The 16998-nt window shown below is 43.4% G+C and overlaps 1 protein-coding gene across 2 annotated transcripts in view; it reads right to left on the reverse strand.

The window, feature by feature from the left end:
- The window catches only part of UBN2 (ubinuclein 2), an 80616-nt gene that overhangs the window by 52170 nt on the left and 11448 nt on the right, over positions 1-16998 (reverse strand). The window contains exons 3-4 of one of the 2 annotated variants that reach the window (XM_073644171.1): positions 10332-10433; positions 362-499 (exon numbers count right to left, since the gene is read on the reverse strand). In XM_073644171.1, coding sequence (XP_073500272.1) covers positions 362-499; positions 10332-10433 — 240 coding nt within the window. The remainder of the gene's footprint in view (positions 1-361; positions 500-10331; positions 10434-16998) is intronic. The other variant, XM_073644172.1, reaches the window with a different exon arrangement.

Raw genomic sequence — 16998 nt, forward strand, 5'->3', positions numbered from 1 at the left:
AGGTGTAGTATTGCCGGAGCTCAGCACATACATCTTCGCTCTTCAGAACACCATGTATTCGTACTGAACTGTACTTGCACCTCCCCAACACATACACTTTTCAGATTTGCTCCTTGTTTATATTTTGTTGATCCCATTTGTGTTAGTCCGACATGACTGTGCTAAATACATAGCTTAGCAGCATAAGATATGCACAGTTGTGGTTAGGAATAATGCATGCTTTTATTGTAACGCTATTTATATACTGTGTATGACTTCTTCCTCTGATATGTACAAGCTGGATTATCTTTTATTGGAACTATTTGTGCATTTGTTTTTCTACAACCCTTTAAATAAAATATTTTTTTTCCTTATTACTCACTTTTGATGATTTGTGCTTTTTATTTTCAACAAAATCTTCATTTTCCGAGTCTGAAGCTTGACGAAACTGCAATGTTCCAGTGTTGATATAAAACCCACCGTATTTCGTAGTCAAAGAAGCTGGAACCAGCTCATCATACTAAAATTGAAGGAAAGATTTAAATAAACAAATTTGTTCAGCGATAACCAATTTTTCTAAAATTAGAGTTTACCTAAAATTTGACCACAAATATATGAATAACATATTAAAGGAGCACAAAGGTGAGATAGAGATCGATATATATACACATACACACAGTACAGACCAAAAGTTTGGACACACCTTCTCATTTAAAGATTTTTCTGTATTTTCTTGACTATGAAAATTGTACATTCACACTGAAGGCATCAAAACTATGAATTAACACATGTGGAATTATATACTTAACAAAAAAGTGTGAAACAACTGAAAATATGTCTTATATTCTAGGTTCTTCAAAGTAGCCACCTTTTGCTTTGATGACTGCTTTGCACACTCTTGGCATTCTCTTGATGAGCTTCAAGAGGTAGTCACCGGAAATGGTTTTCACTTCACAGGTGTGCCCGGTCAGGTTTTTTTCTGTGATCCAATGTCTTATTCCAGAGAAATCCACATTTTTCATATATGTAAATAATCTGTTAAAATCTATGGGCTGGACACTGATCTGCCCGAGACTCCACCTCTTGAGCTTATTTTAAATGAAAGGGGATGTTACCAACATGATACAGAATGGCTACTCTCCTGGTCTCACTGCAGAATTGTGGGTGATTAAAACGGACACAAGATCTGCAGGCTACTCTCAGCTTCAGCTTCCAGCTCACAGGCAGACAGGGCTGCAATACAGCAGAGCTGTGAGAGCTACAGCAAATGTGTTTGTAAGGAGACAAAGATCAGCTCTACTGTTGTGTCAGTTACATGTCTTGCATTGGTAATGCCTCCTTTTATTAAAAATGAGCCCTGGAGGCAGATTGTCATGCAGATCAGTGACAGTTCTATAGATCTTATCAACTCATTTACATGCAAGAAAAACACCAAGGTTACTTACCAGTAGCCGGTTTTTCCTGAACCCATGACAGCACACCTTGAGAGAGGGATCCGCCCCACCAAGGACAGGAAACAGTCTGAAATAAAAGGGCGGTACCTCTCCCTCGCTTCAGTTGGATTACAGAGCATTGAGAGGACCTCCAGAAAAGGTTAGACACATAACCAACACCTAAAATATATATAATCACCCAAAACGTAAAGTGCTCACCAGGGTGTGAGAAAGACGGGGGGGGGACGGACGGACGGACTACGGGTGCTGTCATGGGTTCAGGAAAAAACGGCTACCGGTAAGTAACCTTGGTGTTTTCCCCTCACCCATGACAGCACACCTTGAGAGAATTTTGGAGAATATGAGCACCCTAGGGAGGGACCACCGCCTGAAGTACCCTTCTCCCAAAGGTGAGGTCAGAGGAGGATAGATCCAACCTATAGTGCTTGTAGAAGGTGGATGGTGCAGACCAAGTAGCAGCTTTAAATATCTGGTCAATTGAGACGTCTGCTCTCTCTGCCCAGGAGGTTGAAACAGCTCTGGTGGAATGAGCTTTAATACCGTCCGGTGCCAGAACACCTGTAGATATGCAAGCTAGACAAATGGCCTCCCTAAGCCACATAAAAATAGTTCCCTTTGACACCCCGTGACCTTTCCTACTCCCCTGAAAGGCCAGAAACAAGGAGTGGTCCTTCCTCCACTGACTAGTCATGTCTATGTACTGTAGTAAAGCCCTTCTAACATCTATATTGTGGAATCTAACCTCCCCGGGGTTTTTTGGGTTACTGCAGAATGAGGAAAGCACAATCTCTTGATTACAGTGGAATCTGGAAACTACTTTCGGAAGGTATGCTGGATCTGTACGTAGGACGACCCGGTCATCATGAATTTGGGTGTATGGGGGATCAACAGAAAGGGCCTGCAGGTCACTCTCCCTATGGGCCGATGTTAGGGCTACCAGAATGGTTTTGAGAGTGAGGAACCTTGTAGAGATAACCTGCAGGGGTTCAAATGGGTCACCAGAGAGTGCGTTTAAAACCAAATTCAGGTCCCAGGGAGGAACTCTGAGAGCCCGAACTGGCTTAGCTCTGGAACAGGATTTAATGAATCTAGAGACACACATGTTCCCCACCAAGTTGCAATTATAGAGCGCCCCTAGGGTGGACACCTGAACTTTAAGTGTTCCCGTAGCTAACCCCAGGTCACATCCCTTCTGTAAAAACTCTAGGACATCTTTAATTGGAGGTTTATCCGACAATGAGGAGTCTAAAATCCAGGAATTTTCCCCAGATTCTGCTATAAATCTTAGTTATGGGCTTCCTACTACCCAATAAGGTGGAAACTATGCCTGGTGAAAACCCCCTATTGCTCAGTAATAACCTCTCAAATTCCAGGCCGCCAGATGGAAACTTTTGGCTTGTGCATGGAACATCGGCCCCTGGATGAGAAGGTCCGGCCTGTCCAGCAGAACCCAGGGATCCGAGACAGACATTAGGCGAAGCAGGGAGAACCAGGGTCTTTTTGGCCAACAGGGGGCTATTAGAATTATCCTTGCCCCCTCCTCCCGAATTTTCCTCACAACTGCCAGGATCATTACCATCGGTGGAAAAGCGTTGGCCTTCCTGAACTTCCAGGGTATGTGGAGAGCGACTACAGCATAGGGATTCTCTGTTGGATCTAGTGAACAGAATCTCTCCACCTTCCTGTTTGCCCTTCTATGTCCGGTGACCCCCATAGCTGGATAATCTGTTGGAAGACTAATCGGGTTTAGAGCCCACTCTCCCTGTCTTAAAGTGTGGCAACTGAGGAAATCTGCTTTTCAATTTTCTACCCCCGGATGTAAAGAGCACTGAGGGATGGGAGATTCTGTTCTGCTAGTTGCAGGATTCTGTTTGCCACTACCATCAGGGAGCGTGATCTTGTTCCTCCCTGGTGATTTATATAAGCTACTATAGTCCGATTGTCGGACCTGATCTGGACATGGCGACCCTGTATGTGGGGAAGGAAGCCTATCAGGGATTTCTCCACTGCCAAAAGCTCTTTTAGGTTCGATGATGTCCCTATCTCGTGACGTAGCCGGAGCCCCTGAACCGAGAAATCTGCTAGATGACCTAGTGACACAAGTGCCTGCTACCGCTGGTTTCAGGCCCCCTGCCGCCGCTTCCCAGGTGTGACGCAGGAAGGAATATGCCTTCTTATCTAGAGCATCCTTTAGACTGCCCGAATCTTCCAGGGGTAGGGACGATTTTTTGGATGATCGGGCGACAGACCCGTCAACTTTAGGAATTTTATCCCAGGACCCAGAGACACTATCCTCGAAGGGGTACCTTCTTTTTAGAGGATGAGGGCAACACCCCCGATTTCTCAGGCTTCCTCCATTCTATAAGGGTCTGAATTTTAGGATTCACCAGAAAGGAGCGTCTTTTTTTCCTCCAGGCCTGCAAACATAGGCTGCCTTCTCCTCCCTCAACCCCATGGTAGATCTGACCGCTCTGACCAACTTGTCCGTATCCTCAATAGGAAAACAGGGCCTACCACTGTCTGATGAAGAGGAGGATGATGAATCACTGAGGCATGGATCCTCTGACTAGGAGGATGAATCATAGTTGGAGGAGATATCCTTATGGGATCTCTTTTTCCCCTTAAGCCTTTTAGGGAATCTTGAACCTCTGTACGGATTACGGAGCCCAAATTAGAAGCAAAATACGGGGTGCTCTCCGCTATGGTTTGGTTAATACAGCTAGCACAAAGCGGTTTCTGCCAATCTATGTAAAGGGGGACTTGACATAAGGCGCAAACCCTGTGCTTCTGTTTGGTGCTACTCTCCTTAGGTTCCTAAGGAATGAAGCACATAATAGTAATGGAAAGTTAAGTGACATTCACGAAGATCACTCACCCCTGAAGTCACAAAAGGGTACCGGATTTGGAGGCTGTGGCGGGACATAGGATGAATCCCTTCCGGATGGCCCTGAAGCGTCCGACACCTTTCTTCTTCTGCTGCCGCTACAGTTGCTGGAGCGGCTGTCCGTGTGCGAGGCGTCCGACTGCTTCTTCCGCTGGCGTTGTTGAGATGGAGGGGTCAGCTGCTGCTGCTCCTGGCTGTCCTGGTCTGCCATAGCTGCTATACCACAAGCATGAGTATAGGCAGCATTTGACCAGGACAACCCCCCACCTTAAACAGGGCACATCCGGAACCTCCTCCGGATCAGGTGTCCTCCCCCCTCCAGACGCCCGCTGGCCGAGGTTTCAAAAGCCGGCCGGCAAGCGCTTACAGGGCGCCGCCATGATGGATCCGGGTGCCGCCCCCTGATGTCATCGGGCACGCCTCTCTCAGCGTGCACCACGCCGTGACGTCAGGCGCGTCACACCCGGAAGACGCCGCTCCCGGCGTGCGGCCAGCCAGGAGCCTGCGGCAGGGAGAGGACAGCGCAGCGGTCTGCAGGGAGCCGGAGCCCTCCTCACCGCCTGCGCATGCTCGGACAAGGCTCCAGGGAACCGCGGACGGCGCTTCTGGAACCTGGTGCACAGGCTGGTGCCCGCTCTTCCACACCGGAACAGGCCTAGGTAAGTATGGACAGCTTCTTTTCAGACAGGTTCCCATCAAGGACAGGAAACCAACTGAAGCGAGGGAGAGCTACCGACCTTTTATTTCAGACGGTTTCCTGTCCTTGGTGGGGCGGATCCCTCTCTCAAGGTGTGCTGTCATGGGTGAGGGGAAAAACATGCATTTCTCTGGAATAAGACTTCAGATTGCAGATATTATTATTAAGTTTCCTATGATGTACATGCCCATATTGACGGCTTAAGAAGGTTGATCCTACTGACAGATTCCCTATAAACAATAGGTCATTTTTTGGTGACATACCCTTTAATGGTCACAGCACATTCCCATAATCACTAATACTATTACACATGTATCAACTTCAAATGGTGCCTAAAACGGTTGCCAAAATGACAAGCATTTGTAAAAGGTGTAAAAAAAAAAAGTTAAAGTTTCGTCATTTGCAACTTTGTATACATCAGCAGACAAGCTGCTGTGTATGTGGGGGGCATAGACGACCACAGACACCAGATGTCACTACTGTTGGGGATAGTACGCTGGCTATCCCTACTATAGGAGGAGGGGATTATACTATAGGGGGGTTCTGGATGTGTAGATTACGTCATGCCTCACTCAGCATGTGTAAATCATTGTAGAAGTTGTATGTACCTTATATTGGGTGTGGTCGGGCACTCTGCAGGTGGACATGTCATTTATTATCACACTGATTGGGACTGTGGTTCTATATTAATTATTTAAAGCAAAAAGGGGTTACAAAGATTATTTTTAAATAACCAGAAAGCCAAGGATGTACATTAACCCCTTAATGACCTTGGGTTTTTCTGTTTTTGCTTTTTCATTTTTTGCTCCCCTTCTTCCCACAGCCAGAACTTTTTTACTTTTTGGTCAATATGACCGTGAGGGCTTATTTTTTGCGGGACGAGTTGTACATTTGAACGACATCACTGGTTTTACCATATCGTGTGCTGGAAAACAATCCAAGTGTGGTGAAATTGCAAAAAAAAAGCAATTCCACAGGTTTTTTTTACCACGTTCACTGATTGCTGAAACTAACCTGCCATTATTATTCCCAGGTCATTACGAGTTCGTAGACACCAAACATGTATAGGTTCTCTTTTAAGTGGTGAAAAAAAAAATCCAAAGTTTGCTTTAAAAAAAAAAAAAATGGCGCCATTTCCAAGACACGTAGCACCTCCATTTTTCGGGATCTGGGGCCGGGTGGGGGCTTATTTTTTGCACGTCGAGCTGACGTTTTTATTGATATAATTTAGGGGTAGATCCGATGTTTTGATCGCCCGTTATTGTAATGTTGCGGCGACCAAAAAAAACGTAATTCTGGTGTTTAGAATTTTTTTTCTCATTACGCCGTTTACTGATCGGATTAATTATTTTTTTATATTGATAGATCGAGCAATTCTGAACATGGTTATATCAAATATGTGTATGTGTTTTTTTTTATTTTATTTTATTTTAAATGGGGCGAAAAGGGGGTGATTTAAACTTTTATATATTTTTTTTATATATATTTTTTTAAAAACTTTTTTTATACTTACTGCATGCTTTAATAGTCTCCATAGGAGACTAGAAGCAGCAGTTGTCTGATTGCTTCTACTGCATACAGGTGAGGAGCAGATCGCCTGTATGCAGTAGAAATGTGCTATGAGCGCCGACCACTAGGTGGCGCTCATAGCAATTGAGACACGACAATCACAGGGGTCTGCTGCCCACCCATCGGTGACCCGCGATCATCTGACGGGGTCACCGATGGGTGAGGCCAATGCTGCCCTTCCGGCACAGTGATGTTAAATGCCGCTGTCAGATTGACATCGGCATTTAACTGGTTAACAGCAGCAGGTGGATAGAGATTCAACCTGCGGCTGTTGTGGGCACATAGCTGTAAGAATCAGCTGACATGTGCCTGGTTCAGTTGTGGGCTCAGCGCCGGAGCCCTCACTGAACTGGCCTTTCCGACCTGGTGCGTACTATTACTGACCAGGTCAGAAAGGGGTTAAAATTATTGCTTAATCCTCCATCATTCTAGCACTGCCAGTCTGTCAGTAATCACGCAATGATAATATTTTGACAACTCTCAGGTAAACGCTGCAGCCAAACAGTCTTCAGCAATGACGACACGGCCACTGATGCTGGCAAGTCACTGCCATGATCAGTTGAGGGTATATAAAACGTTCTCTCTATAGGACAACTGACTCAGAAATGCAGGAATAGCAGGAAGATGGGCAGTGTGACCCATTTTAACCCCTTTCTGACATGGAGCGCAATAGTATGCCCCACATCAGATCCCCCTGATCTTTCTGGGCACATGACAGCTGATCTATACAGCTGACATGTGCCCGCAACAGCTGCGGCAACAGTTAGAGATAGACAGCGGCATTTAACTCACGCTTCCAGCCCCACCCATCAGCATCCCTGTCACATGATCGCGGGTCGCCGATGGGTTGGCATGACAACTAGGGGTCTGCAGGAGACCCGTGGTTGTCACTGCCAGATTGCTATGAGCGCCACCCAGCGGTCGGCGCTCATAGCAAGTGAGCAAATCTGCTACACAGGCAATCTGATCATTACCTGTGTGTAGTACAGAAGATCAGAAAATTGCTGCTTCTAGTCTCCCATGGAGACTAGTGAAGCATGCAAAAAGTGTAAAAAAAAAAAAAAAAAAAAAAGTTTTTAAAAAAATATATAAAAAGTTTAAATCACCCCCCCTTTTGCCGCATTCAAAATAAAATAAAAAACAAAAACACACATACACATTTGGTATCACAGTGTTCAGAATAGCCCGATCTACCAATATAAAAAAAGAATTCAACTATTCAGTAAACGGCGTAACGAGAAAAAAAAAAGTAAAAAAACACCAGATTTAAGTTTTTTGGGTCGCCGCAACACTGCAATAAAATGCAATAACGGGCGATCAAAACATCGGATCTACCCCAAAATGGTATCAATAAAAATTTCAGCTCGATGCACAAAAAATAATTCCTCACCTGGCACCAGAACCCAAAAAATGGAGACGCTACAGGTCTTGTAAAATGGAGCTTTTTTTTTTTTTTACCACTTAAATAAAAAAGAACCTATACATATTTAATATCTACAAACTCGTAATGACCTGGAGAATAATAATGCCAGGTCAGTTATAGCATTCAGTGAACGTGGTTAAAAAAAACCCAAAACTGTGGAATTGCAATTTTTTTGCAATTTCACCGCACTTGGATTTTTTTCCTCCGTTTTCTATTATGCAATATGGTAAAACCAATGGTGTCGTTCAAAAGTACAACTTGTCCCGCAAACAATAAGCCCTCACATGGCCATATTGACAGAAAAATAAAAAAGTTATGGCTCTGGGAATAAGGGGAGCAAAAAATGAAAAAGCAAAAACGCTCCAGTCATGAAGGGGTTAACGTCTTTCCGACATGTACGGCGGTACATGTCATCGCCCAGAGGTCAGCGCTCATAGCAAGAGCAATTCTGCTACATACAGGCGATCAGACAATCGCAGCTTCTAGTCTTCCATAGAGACTATTGAAGCATGCAAAAAGTAAAAAAATGTTACTAAAAAATAAAAAAATATATAAAAATTTTAATCACCCCCCTTTCGCCCCATTCAAAATAAAACAATCAAAAAAAGAAATCTACACGTATTTGGTATCGACGAGTTCAGAATTGCCCGTTCTATCAATATATAAAAAGAATTAATCAGATCGGTAAACGGTGTATGAGAAACAGAATCAAAACACAAGAATTAGGGGGTTTTTTTGGGTCGCCGTAACATTGCAATAAAATGCAAAAACGGGCGATTAAAACATTATCTACCCAAAATGATATCAATAAAAACGTCCACTCGGCACACAAAAAATAAGCCCTCACCCAGCCCCAGATCCCAAAAAATGGAAACGCTACGGGTCTCGGAAAATGTCGCCATTTTTTTTTTTTGCAAACTTTGGAATTTTTTCACCGCTTAAATAAAAAAGAATCTAGAAATGTTTGGTATCTACAAACTCGTAATGACCTGGAGAATCATATTGCTAGGTCAGTTTTAGCATTTAGTGAACATGGTAAATAAAAAAAAATAAAAAAACTGTAGAACTGCACTTTTTTGCAATTTCACCACACTTTTTGCGAGACAAGTCGTACTTTTGAACGACACCAAAGGGCAAAAAAGAAGCCCTCACGAGGCCCTTTTGACAGAAAAATAAAAGTTCTAGCTCTGGGAAGAAGGGGAGCAAAAAACGAAAGTGCTAAAACGGAAAACAGCATGGGGATGAAGGGGGTTGACCCATCTCCTGCTTTCTGGCATTTAAAAAAAAAAAATTCAAAAACACTTAAGTTAACATGATCATATGCATTTAAATTTGGCAACTAACATTCCTATTTGGCTCTTTTTTTTTTTTGGGCGCCAATGGTTCTAGACAATTTTTTTTTTAGTCTAGGGTATCTATCTATTTTTTCCCCAGTTTTTCGCAGTTAGGCTGTGTGCCCACGAAGCGTTTTTTAAGCGTTTCCGCAGCGGCAAAAACGCTGCAGAAACGCTTAAAAAACGCATGGTAGAAGGCCTGCAATGTTCCCCAATGATAATCCGCATGTGCTGTGCACATGCTGCGGAAATTTCCGCTGCGGATTATCATTGCGGAAAAAAACGCAGCACTACCAATTATTTTGCGGAAGTGCTGCGTCTTCGCCGCCATTGACTTGCATTAGACCGCATGGATAACGCATCACTGTATACGTAGATGCGCATTCCATGCGTTCTAATGTGCGGATGGTACCCGGGTGTGGAGGAGAGGAGAGTCTCATCCACACCCAGGTACCATTAAAAAAGCTGTAAAAAAAGAATAAAATAAAAAATAAATGTATACTTACCTTCTGGCGGCCCGCGCTGCGCTCCTCCTTGCTTCCCGGCACTTTGCGATGGAATGAAGGACCTGCGCTGACGTCAGAGTCATGTGACGGGTCACGCGACGCTGACGTTGGCAGGTCCTTCAGTGTACCGCTGCCGGCAGCCGGGACTGAGCGAAGCAAGACTGCGGGGGCCATCGGAGGGTAAGTATAGATTTATTTTTTGACATTCTCTCGGGTCACACTATATAATTCCATGCAGTTTGCATGGATTTATATAGTGTGACCAAGTTGTCAAGCACTTTCCAAGTGATGTCAACCCGCATGCGGAAATGCATGTGAAGAATGCTTCACTTCCGCATGTCCCTGGCAGGAAAACGCATGTACAATCCGCATGCGTTTTGTTCTGCAAGGGAGATGCAGAAACGCTCAGGAAAAAATCCTGAGCATTTCTGCATCGTGGGCACATAGCCTTACAACAAGTTTAGAACTGAGAAAACTACACTTACTGCCTCAGAGTTATCAATAAAAGGATCCGTCTCGTCATAGCCATAACCTATGTCAATCAGATCCTGCATACGATCCTTTCGATGGCGGTGACTTTTCACACCCTGTTAAAAAAAAAAAAGTAAAGAAGTTTTTTCTAATTGTTACTGTGTTAGGAGTAAAGCTTAAGGCTATGTTCACACGTTGCTATTTCACGTTTTTTTTGCTGCTTTTATGCAAATTAAAAGCTGTGTTTTACAGTACCAGCAAAAGCTATGAGATTTCAGAAATCTCATGCAAACACTTTTTTTTTTATTGACCGAATGGGAAAACTGCAGCATGTCACTTCTTTCAGTGTTTTTCACCAACAGAAAGCAAAGCATATGCAAAAATGCAGCAAAAAAACACAGGTATCAAGTTTTGCTGCGGTTTTAGTGAAAAAAAGCAGGTGCAGCAGTATGTGAAACATTTATTTTTGGGATTTTCCCGAGTTTAAACCATAATGTCTGTGTTCCCACATGAGATGGCTGTTAGGATTAGTACAGTTTAATTAAATTAGTGATGTGCAAAAAAGTAAACATTGGCTGACCAAGGTGTGAAATTTAACAATACCTGCCAACTCAAGGGCTGATCAAAGTGTGAAAGTAAACAGTATCCTACAAACTCAATGCCCTGCCCTGTTTATTTAAGATCAATGTCTTAAATCAGGGGTCCTCAAACTACGGCCCGCGGGCCACATGCGGCCCGCGGAGGACTTTTATCCGGCCCGCCGGGCTATGGGCAGAGGAGAGGAGAGCGGTGCCATTGCCCGCCATTCCCCCCGCTTGCTCAGGGCCCCGGCAGGCGGATACTTACCTCTCCCCGTGCCTCCGCAGATCCGCTGTCTTCCTGCTCTGCGCTTCCTGTGACGTCTCAGGTCAGAGGGCGCGGTGACGTCTTTACACCGCGCCCTCCCGAGTGCAGTCACAGGCAGCGCAGAGCGGGACAACGTCGCCGTGACGCTGGAGTCCGGACCAGAGTAGAGCAGCGGCACCAAGTGAGGCGAGTATTGTTTTTTTTTTTAATGTATGGAGGCATAGGTCATTATATGGGGGGGGGGGTGACATCCTGCATGGGGCATTATATGGGGGGGGGGGGGTAACATGCTGCATGGGGCATTATATGGGGGGGGTGACATGCTGCATGGGGCATTATATGGGGGGGGGTGACATGCTGCATGGGGCATTATAAAGACAGGGGAGTGATATGCTGCATGGGGCATTATAAAGACAGGGGAGTGATATCCTGCATGGGGCATTATAAAGACAGGGGAGTGATATCCTGCATGGGGCATTATAAAGACAGGGGAGTGATATCCTGCATGGGGCATTATAAAGACAGGGGAGTGATATCCTGCATGGGGCATTATATGGGGGGGTGACATGCTACATGGGGCATTATATGGGGGGGTGACATGCTGCATGGGGCATTATATGGGGGGGGTGACATGCTGCATGGGGCATTATAAAGACAGGGGAGTGATATGCTGCATGGGGCATTATAAAGACAGGGGAGTGATATCCTGCATGGGGCATTATAAAGACAGGGGAGTGATATCCTGCATGGGGCATTATAAAGACAGGGGAGTGATATCCTGCATGGGGCATTATATGGGGGGGTGACATGCTACATGGGGCATTATATGGGGGGGTGACATGCTACATGGGGCATTATATGGGAGGGGTGACATGCTACATGGGGCATTATATGGGAGGGGTGACATGCTACATGGGGCATTATATGGGAGGGGTGACATGCTGCATGGGGCATTATAAAGACAGGGGAGTGATATCCTGCATGGGGCATTATATGGGGGGGTGACATCCTGCATGGGGCATTATATGGGGGGTGACATCTTGCATGGGGCATGATATGGGGGGTGACATCTTGCATGGGGCATGATATGGGGGGCGACATCCTGCATGGGGCATGATATGGGGGGCGACATCCTGCATGGGGCATGATATGGGGGGCGACATCCTGCATGGGGCATGATATGGGGGGCGACATCCTGCATGGGGCATGATATGGGGGGGAAAGGGACATCCTGCATTGGGCATTATAAAGACAGGGGAGTGATATCTTGCATGGGGCATTATATGGTGTGAGAAAGGGACATCCTGCATGGGGCGTTATATGGGGGGGGTAACAGCCTGCATGGGGCATTAAAAATAGGGGTAACAGCCTGCATATGGCATTATAAGGGGGAAACAGCCTGCTTATTGGGAGCATTTACCTGCCCATTGGGGACCTATGCTGCCCATTGGGGACCTATGCTGCCCATTGGGGATATTTACCTGCCTATTGAGGACCTATGCTGCCTATTGGGTACAGTTACCTACCTATTGAAATACCGGTTGATTTAACTTTACTTGTTCTTCATTTTAAATATTGTATTTGTTCCTGTATTGTTTTTTTTACTACAAAATAAGATATGTGCAGTGTGCATAGGAATTTGTTCATAGTTTTTTTTAAAAACTATATTCCGGCCCTCCAATGGTCTGAGGGACCGTGAACTGGCCCCCTGTTTAAAAAGTTTGAGGACCCCTGTCTTAAATAAACTATTCCTGACCAATTCACCTCCCCCCGCTGTTACATTTGTAATTGTGTATTTTTTCATGAACTCATGTGAACTTTTTTGTTTAGAATAGTCACTATTTTTTCAGACATCAAATTATTTAGTGGAAAAAGATTTTTATCAAATTGCCCTTTTTTCCAAAAATGGTTTTATGGTTTCACATACGTCTTGCATTGGTGACTTGTGTTCATGCTTCTGTGGTGGAAGCAAAGCTGAACTTTGGGATCCTGAAAAATGCAGCAAAAAACACAGGAAATCTTGCTTTTTTTAAGCAGCTTCTTTACTGCTAAGAGCAGGTTTTCCCTGCAGAAAAAAACACAGCAAAAATGCAATGTATGAACATAGCCTATGAGTCAGTGAGCACTACTAGCTACTGTGATTGCTGCTATAATAGAGGAAACACCAATAAGAGCAAGCAGCACATTAGTAAGAGGCAGAGAACATAGAAAAGTAATGAAGATTTTGGGTTCTTTTTCCCTTGGCTCCTCTGCATGTGCTATCTGCCATGATGCCTCCACCTACTTGGTGCACTGCTCCAGTGTAGCAGCACATAATAAAGAGATCATTCTTAGGTAATTGTAGGCTTAGCATTTATTTTTTTTCTATCAGGTTTTAGTTTTGCCTTGCTGTAACACTATTTTTGATGTTTTCTGAAGCAAATCTTGGAGACCTTACAGTACAGGTCAAACATTTGGACACACCTGTTCATGCAATGGTTTTTCTTGTTCTTATTAGAATGTGCACGTTGATAGATTCAGATTGAAGTCAGCAATACTACGGAGGAACACATATGGAAACAGGAGTAAATAAACTGACACAAACCAGAACGTGTTGAACCCTCGATTCCTCAAAGTGCCTCCCTTTCACTCTGATGACAAATTTACATCCCCTTGTCATTCTGTCAAGCAGCTTCATCAGGTTGTCATCTGGAATGGCTCCCAATGAGCAGGTAAGCCTCAATAAGTTCTTCTGTGGAATCTCCGGCCTTCAGACATTGTTTGCGCCCGTCAGGTGTATTTTGCAGAGGCAGTGTTGGTACACAGCTCCATACAGTGCTGAGCCTTATGGCACAACTAGATAAAGTAAGGAGATTGTCAGCTCACCAACAGCTGCTATCCATCGTAATACAAGGGAGCGTGTTCTGAAGTGCTTTCAGCTGCAAATTGTAGGAGAAATGTCTGCAGCAAACAGGTCCACTTGGACGTCTGTCATTAATCATTGCATACTTCTAAATTAACTATTCCCCTATTAAAGTAATTTTCTTGGTGCTCACGTGTAATATATTATTTTATATTTATATATAGAATTAAACAAAAAAAGAAAGAAAGTTATATTAAATTGGATAAGGACATGGTTGTGGAATATAATAATGATATACAATACGTCTAACACTCAAATCTTGCGGTATTCCTACTTTAAGCTTATACATCTACCATGCCTGCCTATTTAGCAGTTTTTGTTTATGTTCTCCACTTATTGATTTAAATACTCACTCAATTCCTGTGACTTTAAAGGGGTTATTTATATATTCCCAGGCAGAACCCACTAGTGGGTAAGGTCCCACTCCATACACTAGGATGGCCGCGCCCACTACATGGGATGCGGCCTCGCTCTATACAAGTGCATGGAGCAAGGCTGCACCCACTAGACGTCTTCTGCCCAGGAGTATGTATAACGCATACATCACCACCAGTCCCAGATCAGAAACTGGCAAATCCCTGCAGCACAGTGCATGCACTGGGGGTGGGGGATTCATAAGTATGCAGTCACACAGTCTCTGCAGAATTATTTTAGACCGGAAAACCCCTTTAAAAGATCTTTGGTATTACCTGCACGAAATTCTGCGTAATGACATGATATAGCCAAAATATTACATTTATTACTAATTGTCTCAGACAAATGTCTTTTTATGGAATTTTTTATTGGACCACATGTACATCCTACATATTGAATGTTGCAGGATGTACATATGATTAAATATACTACGTGTGTTGTATTGCAATATAACCATTATGTTTTTTAAGTATGGAATTGTTTTATATTTGCATGTGATTACCAAGGAAATGGAATAAATAAGTGAATAGTTCATGTATAAGTATGCAATGATTAAGGACAAACGTCCAAAATATGTCGGCAGTTTTATTGGTGATGTGTACTTATGATTCTAAATAAAGCACATTGGTAGAGGCGATACGCGTGCGGGAACAATCCTACCGGTGCCCATGGCATTCTAATATGATATCTCTCTCAATGGTCATGCTGGCATAGTACAATCATTATTTACACCATATGAGATGACTATAACTTTGTACCAAACTCATGCTTATGTATGTATATGTAATGACATTTACACTTTAGATTAATGTAGTGCACTTTATTGTATTTTGCTGATAGCATTCTTTGTGCTGATGGGTCTACTTTATATATAACTAGCAGCCTGAGTTCCAAAACAAATAGGTTTCAGAAGCTAGAAAAGTGTGCTCTACATTATAAAAACTAACTCAAATTACCCATGTCTAATCACTTTCAGCCTTTTTACACGATAAACAAAGTTGTCATAGTTAATAAATTAGTAAATGGCATTACGGAAAGCAAAAATAAAATTTAGAAGATTAGAGACATTCGCCAATTCAAAAAGTGAATTGCCCAGGGCAGATGGCGTGGAAATCTCTCTGTAAGCCTTATCACCTGCAGCTGATCCTGTTAAAATCTCTGCCTCAAGAACACTTCTATTCAATGATGTTACAACTAATCTTGTACCATTGCAGAGTCATCGATTTGTATCCAAATTTCTAAACAACATAATAAAGCTGCCCACCTTAAGTCTAAGGCAATGACTTGGCATGCCTGATGGGGTTAAGCTATTTAAAAATTCAATAGGAAAATGTTCCCTTTCATTGTAGTCATCTACAACAAGAGTCATCGCTCCAACGTCAGCTGATGTTTTTCTCGGACTCACCTCAACATTAAGCTAGGAGGGATAGCTAGGAGCTAGGGATAGCTACACAAAGCTAGGAGGGATAGCTAATACTAGAGAAGAGAGAGAGAGGATTCAAAAAGACCTAAATAAACTGGAGCAGTGGGCAGCAACCAACAGAATGGTTTTTAACAGGGAAAAATGCAAAGTACTACATCTGGGCAATAAAAATGAAAAAAGCATATACAGAATGGGAGGAATAGAGCTAAGCAACAGTACATGTGAAAAAGACTTAGGTATACTAATAGATCATAGACTGAACATGAGTCAACAGTGTGATGCAGCAGCAAAAAAGGCAAATACAATTCTGGGATGTATTAACAGAAGCATACAGTCTAGATCACGTGAAGTCATTATCGGTCTTTACTCCTCTTTGGTCAGACCTCATCTGGAATACTGTGTACAGTTTTGGGCACCACATTTTAAAAAAGACATAGACAAACTGGAGCAAGTTCAGAGAAGAGCGACCAGAATGGTGACTGGTCTGCAAACCATGTCCTATGAGGAACGGTTGCAGGATTTGGGAATGTTTAGCTTGCAAAAAAGAAGACTGAGAGGAGACTTAATAGCTGTCTACAAATATGTCAAGGGCTGTCACATTGTAGAAGGATCATCTTTATTCTCATTTGCACAAGGAAAGACTAGAAGCAATGGGATGAAACTAAATGGGAGGAGACACAGATTAGATATTAGAAAAAAACTTTTTGACAGTTAGGGTGATTAATGAGTGGAACAGGCTGCCACGAGAGGTGGTGAGTTCCCCTTCAATGGACGTCTTCAAACAGAGGCTGGACAGACATCTGTCTGAGATGATCTAGTGAATCCTGCTTTGAGCAGGGGGTTGGACCAGATGACCCAGGAGGTCCCTTCCAACTCTACCATTCTATGATTCTATGATTCTATAAGCTCTTTATGTAGTAAGATTAATTATTTGTGGGATTATTGATACTATACCCATTATACTATTTGAGATGTCTACAGCTTTGTATAAAATGCATGTTTATGTGTTGAGACCAATACATATGAAGTGATATTTGCACAATGCATGTATATACAATAAGATTGCTGATTGGGAACTACAGGAAAGGCGGACTGA

This window comes from Phyllobates terribilis, unplaced genomic scaffold (genome assembly GCF_046119375.1).
Source record: "Phyllobates terribilis strain yellow unplaced genomic scaffold, ASM4611937v1 Scaffold_8__6_contigs__length_399053987, whole genome shotgun sequence".
Taxonomy (NCBI): Eukaryota; Metazoa; Chordata; class Amphibia; order Anura; family Dendrobatidae; genus Phyllobates; species Phyllobates terribilis.